Raw genomic sequence first — 7,998 nt, forward strand, 5'->3', positions numbered from 1 at the left:
ACCAGAAGATGAAGGACTTCATGAAATCTATGATTGGCAAATCTCAGGTCGGACGGGACAAGGTGCACGTGGGAGTCATGCAGTTCAGCACCATCCAGACGCTGGAGTTCCCCCTAAATAACTTCTACAACACAAGCGACATGTTGAAAGCTATTGACAACATGCAGCAGCTTGACGGAGGCACGCACACGGGCCAGGCCCTGACCAAAGTCTCCCTTTGCTTTGACCCGGCCAGCGGGGGTCGTCCGGGGGGACAGAACCTGATTGTGATCACCGATGGCGAGTCCCAGGATCAGGTGAAGGGGCCGGCCGAGGTGTTGAGGAAAAAGGGCGTGACCATCTTCTCCATCGGAGTGGTCAACGCCAACACCACCCAGCTTCTTGAGATCAGTGGCTCAGAGGACCTTGTGTTCACTGAGAGGAACTTTGATGCACTGAAGGACTTGGAGAGCAAGCTGGCTCTGCGTCTCTGTGAGAGGGGTGAGACAACACTAAATATAATAATAATAAGCAAATCCACCTCAGGGAAAGCATTTGTATACATTTATATTTACATTAATTTGTACTATTAAATTACTTACAATTGAATATAATGTAGTTGAGTATGAAATGTTCATCGTCATGGCGCCATAACATGAATGCTTAAACCATGAAGACAGAAGTGTATACCACATACCATACCAATACCACACAAAGTCGACATACTCCTTGCCTAATCCTGAATTTGTTCTGTCTCTTGCTTTAGAGTGCCAGAAGACTAATATGGCAGACATCATCTTCTTGGTCGATGACTCCACCAGCATCGAAGATGACAATTTCTTGAGCATGCTGAATTTTATGGAGTCCGTTGTGAACATGACCACTGTCGGCATGAATATGACGCGTTTTGGCGTCATCCTCTACTCCGACGAACCCAAATCCAATTTCAACCTCAAAGAGTATTCCTCCAAGAGACAGGTGGTGAAGGCCATCCAGGCGCTTAAGCACCTGACGGGAGACACCTACACAGGCAAGGCCTTGGCCTACACCCTGCAGTACTTTGATGAGCAGTACGGCGGCCGCCAAGCCACCAAAGTGCCCCAGATCCTGATGGTGATCACAGACGGTGAAGCCACTGACCCACACCACCTGATGGCTCCATCCGAGGCGCTGCGCAAGAACGGCATCAGTGTGTTCAGCATCGGAGTGAAGGGTGCCAACAAGACTGAGCTGGAGATCATGGCTGGGGAACCCTCTAGGGTCTTCTTCGTGGACAACTTTGATGCCCTGGAGACCCTCTACAAAAATATCTCCAGTGGGCTCTGCAACACCACCATTCCTGGTAACTATCTGTCCATCCGTCTGTCACTAAATATCGAGAGTAATATAGTCAAGGGAGTTGTACTGTAGAGTACAGAATAGAATACTGTAATAGTAAAGCATACAGTACAGTAGAATATATAGAGAAGTAGGGTATATACTGTATACCCTACTACAGTTTGGTACTTTCAACAGTAATGTCCAAAGTAGTGCATAACATATTTTAGAGTACAGTAGAGCATTGAACCAGACCCTTAAGCCCTCCATGTGTTCCCAGTGTGTGAGAAGGGGAAAACGGACCTAGTTCTGCTGGTCGACACGTCGGAGAGCATCAGCAACGCTGACTACAGCACCATGACGACCTTCATGACCGACCTGATCAGCAGTTTCGAGATCAGCCAGGAGCTGGTGCGTGTGGGAGTGGCCCAGTTCAGCAGCCACCCTCAGAAGGAGTTCTACCTGAACCAGTTCCACACGGCAGAGGAGGTGACCAAGAACATTCTGGACATGGTGCAGCAGAAGGAAGGAACCATGATCGGCCGCGCGCTGGACTTCATCAAGACTTACTTCCAGACGTCCACTGGGAGCCGCATCAAGAGCGGCGTCTCCCAGAACCTGGTGGTGATGACGGACGGGGAGTCCCAGGACGACGTGGTGCAGGCGGCCGAGGTGCTCCGGGGGATGGGCATCCAGATCTCGGTCATCGGCGTCGGGGCCATCAACAAGCTGGAGCTGAAGAAGATTACGGCCGAAGCCGACCTCATCTTCACCGTCCAGGACTTCGGCTCACTGGCCAAGATCGAGCAGAAGGTGGTGGACACCATCTGTGAATCCCTGATCCCAATAATTCATGGTTAGAATGAATCTGATAATCGGTTTGTCCTTCTGTCCGTCTGCCTGTTTCTCTTGCATAGTTCATTTTTCTGTAAGGAGTACATTTATATACACTTTCTGGCATGAAAGAGCCGAAGTAAGAGCACAGTATAAATAACTTTTAAACATATACATAATACATAAAGATAAACACATTAATAACATGGAATAGCCCTAAAAATGTTCAAAGAGAAGAGGATATTGGGTGAGTTAATCAAACTTTCCTAGGATTGGTCCATATAGATCCATTCTCTCTCCCTCTCTCTACCTCAGCCTGCAGTATCGACGTGGCCGTTGGTTTTGACATGTCCCAGCGGGCCGGGTCTCGGCTGCTGGTCAGCGGGTTCCCCAAGCTCCGGGCGGCCCTGCCGGAGATCCTCTACTATGTGTCCACGCTGAAGGGCCTCTGCTGCGTCCCGGACATGCCCATCGAACCCAACGTCGCCTTCCGGCTGGTGGACCGAAACGGGCGGGTCCTGTACGACTTCAAGTTTGAGCCGTTCAGTGAGGCGGTGGTGGACAAGGTCATGAACCTGCAGATGTCGGAGGCCACCTTCTTCAACGCGGCCCTGCTCACCTCCTTCCAGGAGAAGTTCAAGACCCAGTCCAATGCCGGCGCCAAGGTACAGTGGTGTGAACCTCGCTGAAGTTATGGATGGTAGTATGAAATGTTATATCTTGTTTTGATTCCCAATGCAGCAAGGGGTTGATGTTGTGTTGTAATAGCTCTCCCCTTTGTGCTACTAGCTGATTTATTCTCATCTGATTAGCCAGTGTTACTTGTTGTGCCAACAGTTGCGTTTTTGTGTGTGTGTGCACGTGCATGTGTGCGTGCCAGGTGCTGGTGGTCTTCACAGATGGTCTGGATGAAGATGTAATGAAGCTGGAGCATCAGTCTGAGCTGCTGCGTCTGTCTGGTGAGGCCAGGGTGCACATGGCACTCTGTGTACTACTGCAGAAAACCTCTACAAAAATATCTCTCACAAGTTCATGTTTAAAACATAGAGGTGGAATCAATTATACCTGACTTTATTCTCTCTAACCCTCTTTTCTGCACTTTAATGTTTACCTATTTGTCTGTCTCTCTCTCTCTGTCTCTCTCTCACTGTGTCTTTCTATCTATCTCTCTCACTGTGTCTGTATCCCTCTCCCTGTCATTCCTGTCTGTCTCTACCTGTCTGCCTGCCTCTCTCTCCCTGTCTGTCTCTACCTGTCTGTCTGTCTGTCTGTCTGTCTCTCAGGGGTGAGTGCCCTGCTGGCGGTAGTGCTGGAGGGAGTGAGTGACAGCCAGATCCAGATGGTGGAGTTCGGTCGCGGGTTCGGCTACCAGGTCCCGCTCAGCGTGGGCATGCAGAGCGTGGGCAGCTCCATGCTCAAGCAGATCGTAAGTCCACCTTAAAGTCAACTATACCAAAAAGATTGTATGTCCACCTTAAACTAAAGTGAACTAAACTAATCAGATCATAAGTCCACCTTTATGGAAGCAAATCTGTACCATAATTCAAATTAAAGTGGATTAACAGAAATGCTTTTTCATTTTCAGAATATAGCTGCATTTTATAATAAATCATCCAAACTGCATTTTCATTTTCTTCTTCAATATTGCTCATTTTGTAACTTAATTAAAATGAAAAAGAAAAGGACATTTAAGATTAAATTTTCAAAAGATGCCCCGGCAAATAGTTAACAAAATAAAATTTGAAATGTCAAATTTTAAAATTAAAATGCATTAGCAGAAAGGCATTTTCATTTCAAGGTCATTGCTGCATTATTTGACTCATAAATAAAATGAATAATAGATCATCCAAACTGCATTTTCATTTTCTTCTTCAAGCCTGCTCATTTTATGACACAACTAAAAAGAAAACAAAGAGGACATAGCTTTTTCGTTTTCATGCCCGCCCCCCGCAAAAAAGAGTCCATAAAGGGGGTTTGCCAACTCTCATGCATCTGGCGTGACATTCACACTTTCAACATCAATCTCACGCACATGCAACAAATGTCACGCCAAAAAAAATACAAACTCCCATTAAATCAACGTCCCAGTTGATCCGCTGAAAACGTTGTCTATGACGAGCATCCCCCCTCCTCCCCCCCGTCAACAACTCTGCCTGCCCGCAACCCCCCACCCCCCCCGTCAACAATTCCATCCACGGACCCTGTTATAATGTAAGCATTATAAGAATTTACAGAGTCTCACACCAGCCAAAAACCCAAAGTTAGCAACCCTGAATCTAACAAGGATTGTGCGATGGCGTCAGGGAGCGCCATGTGGTGTGCAGGGGAGCCCAACCAACCCGGAAAGAGAAGAACGGCCACTGACGTCACTCTCCTGCGCCGCTTGGGATTGAGAATTCAAATTGAATTTGAATGACTCTTTTTTGCGGGGGGCGGGCATGAAAACGAAAAAGCAATGTCCTCTTTGTTTTCTTTTTAGTTGTGTCATAAAATGAGCAGGCTTGAAGAAGAAAATGAAAATGCAGTTTGGATGATCTATTATTGATTTTATTTATGAGTCAAATAATGCAGCAATGACCTTGAAATGAAAATGCCTTTCTGCTAATGCATTTTAATTTTAAAATTTGACATTTCAAATTTAATTTTGTTAACTATTTGCCGGGGCATCTTTTGAAAATTAAATCTTAAATGTCCTTTTCTTTTTCATTTCAATTAAGTTAAAATATGAGCAATATTGAAGAAGAAAATGAAAATGCAGTTTGGATGATTTATTATTCATTTTATTCATGTGTCAAAAATGCAGCTATATTTTGAAAATGAAAAAGCATTTCCGTTAATCCACTTTAATTTGAATTATGGTACAGATTTGTTTCCATACACCTTAAACTCAACTATACTGAACAGATCATAAGTCCAACGTAAACTAAACTAAACAGATAGAAAGTCCATCTTAAACTAAACTAAACAGATAGAAAGTCCATCTTAAACTCAACTAAACAGATAGAAAGTCCATCTTAAACTAAACTAAACTAAACAGGTAGAAAGTCCATCTTAAACTAAACTAAACAGATAGAAAGTCCATCTTAAACTCAACTAAACTAAACAGGTAGAAAGTCCATCTTAAACTAAACTAAACATAGAAAGTCCATCTTAAACTAAACTAAACTAAACAGGTAGAAAGTCCATCTTAAACTAAACTCAACTAAACAGGTAGAAAGTCCATCTTAAACTAAACTAAACAGATAGAAAGTCCATCTTAAACTCAACTAAACTAAACAGGTAGAAAGTCCATCTTAAACTAAACTAAACAGATAGAAAGTCCATCTTAAACTCAACTAAACTAAACAGATAGAAAGTCCATCTTAAACTAAACTAAACAGATAGAAAGTCCATCTTAAACTAAACTAAACAGATAGAAAGTCCATCTTAAACTAAACTAAACAGGTAGAAAGTCCATCTTAAACTAAACTAAACAGATAGAAAGTCCATCTTAAACTCAACTAAACTAAACAGATAGAAAGTCCATCTTAAACTCTCTCCCTCCCTCTCCCTCTCCCTCCCTCTCCCTCTCCCTCTCTCTCTCTCTCTCTCTCTCTCTCTCTCTCTCGTCCAGGACGCTGTGGCCGAGCGAGAGTGCTGTGGTGTCATGTGTAAATGTTCGGGACATGAAGGAAGCCGAGGCTCGCGAGGATCCTCAGCTGCAAAGGTGAAAGGTCACTGCCAGATATCTGGAAGCCATGGACAGACTTAACGATCAGCGTTTGAACGCCTCACACGTTGATCGACCGACTTAACGATCAGCGTTTGAACGCCTCACACGTTGATCGACCGACTTAACGATCAGCGTTTGAACGCCTCACACGTTGATCGACCGACTTAACGATCAGCGTTTGAACGCCTCACACGTGTGGTGAAGTAAACAGATGACTGAAGTACATGACATGAACCTGTGTGTGTGTGTGTGTGTGTGTGTGTGTGTGTGTGTGTGTGTGTGTGTGTTTTCAGGGTGATCCCGGACCTAAAGGTCATCCAGGATTCCCAGGAGAGGAAGGGACTGCTGTAAGTATTATTATTTTATTAATATTTCAAAATCAACAGAAGAGCATACATAAACATAAGCATTTATCCATGTACTTTATGACATTCATATACATACATATGCTCACAGCAATACATACTCTCAGAGCCTGAATCAGCTTTTTATTTATATTCTGGTTTCCGTTGTTGTCCAATACAACAGATTTTTAATTAAAAAAACACCTCCACTATTCAAAAACAACATTTCTCATGAGCCTCGGCAGGATGTTTGGTTCAGCCTTAAAATGATTTATTCCCCTGCCAAACTGAAGGAGAGTTGATAAGAAAAAGAAAAGGAAAACATTGCACCTCCCGACTTGGACATTAGAAAAGTAGTAATGTTAATATTTATGTTGCAGTTGTTGTTGGCGGATGTACAAACGTTTTGGAGACTGTATTTCATTCTTCTCTCTCTCTTTCTCTCGCTCTCTCTTTCGCTCTCTCTCCTGCAGGGCGGTCGAGGCCATCCCGGGCCCTCTGGGGCCCGAGGACCCCAGGGCTGCCCGGGGACCAGAGGACAGAAGGTGAACACACAGCCCAGACAGACAGACAGACGGACCACAGCACCTCTAATACTGCTGCTGTCACCACTACAGCTGTACCACATCTAACCCCACCACTACAATTCACAGACTCATAGAAGTACTTCTACTCATGATGACAGCAGTAGACTTGAGTTGTGATCGTATTGTGGACTTTTGAATGACAGCGGTGGTGGGCAAAGTGTGTGTTTAACCTAGTTCTCTGTTGCTTGATTGACAGGGCAATCGGGGTCACCGTGGCGACAAGGTGAGTGTCTGAGCCTTCAGGAAATCTTTCTTTAGTCCAGGGGCCTCATTACAGAAAAAATCCTAATTGCTCCTCCTAACTTAAGTTAGGGACTCAAAGCAGTCCCTAACCTGTTGGCCGTTTCCTATCTTATCTTTGGCCTCCTATCTTATCTTAACTTAGGAAATCCTGTTCTGTCAATCAAATTTTTCGATCGGCAATCGTCAGGTTATGTCTGTTTCTGCACTCAGAATGTGCACGAGATTGACAGAACGCGTTACTTTTAACTTTAACAGAGACTGTAGATAAAGGATCTTTGTAAGTTGGTGACCTCCATGAGGTTGAAACACATGGCTGTGAACCGCTGTGAGGAGCACTCATTTACAGGTGGACCATTTATGCTTATTGTCCTGCAGGCTGTCAGACTGTTGCCCTGCAGCCTGATATATACACACAGAAAGTGAATGAAGTTTAGAATATTTTATACTTTTGTATACGATTCACAATAAAAAAAAAGAAAAAGAAAAACTTTCTTTTTATTTATTATTATTTTTTTATTGGACGTCGTAGTTAAGGTGGCAGGCGTGTGTTAGCTGTAAAGTTCTGTGGGAAACCCATTATGCGGTCTCAGTAGCCTTTCAGCCATTACATTTCTGTTGTGATGTTCCTCGTCTTCATTGTCATACAGACCTACTAGCAGTGCTGCTGCCATTCTTTTCAGTTATTGTTATTTTGAATTTAGGACAGGGTGTATGGCCACCTAACTTAGGGATCCTAACTTAAGACATTCCTAACTTATAGATAGTTCTGTAATGGCTAAATTCCTATCTTAAGATAAGATAGTATTTCTTCCTAAGTTACGTTAGCCTCCTTCTGTAATACCAAAACCCCTAAATGCCTTCCTATCTTAAGATAGGAAGGCTTAAGATAGGAGGTTTCTGTAATGAGGCCCCAGGAAGTGGAGTCAGGGATTGGGTAAGTTCTGAGAGGTGAGAGGAGAAGGAGGTGAGAGGAGGAGGAGGT

The 7,998-nt window shown here is 44.0% G+C and overlaps 1 protein-coding gene across 1 annotated transcript; it reads left to right on the forward strand.

Moving 5' to 3' along the window:
* Nucleotides 1–8: 8 nt before the first annotated feature.
* Nucleotides 9–6,996, forward strand: LOC311374877 (collagen alpha-6(VI) chain-like; the record flags this gene model as incomplete). The annotated part of the gene is made up of 10 exons (XM_084490627.1): nt 9–480; nt 746–1,321; nt 1,577–2,152; nt 2,446–2,795; nt 3,011–3,089; nt 3,414–3,556; nt 5,744–5,836; nt 6,136–6,189; nt 6,660–6,731; nt 6,970–6,996. Coding segments are annotated over 10 exons (2,442 nt in total), but the record flags the coding sequence as incomplete, so codon positions are not given.
* Nucleotides 6,997–7,998: the final 1,002 nt, after the last annotated feature.

Source organism: Micromesistius poutassou, assembly GCF_964030765.1.
Source record: "Micromesistius poutassou genome assembly, contig: SCAFFOLD_6678, whole genome shotgun sequence".
NCBI lineage: Eukaryota > Metazoa > Chordata > Actinopteri > Gadiformes > Gadidae > Micromesistius > Micromesistius poutassou.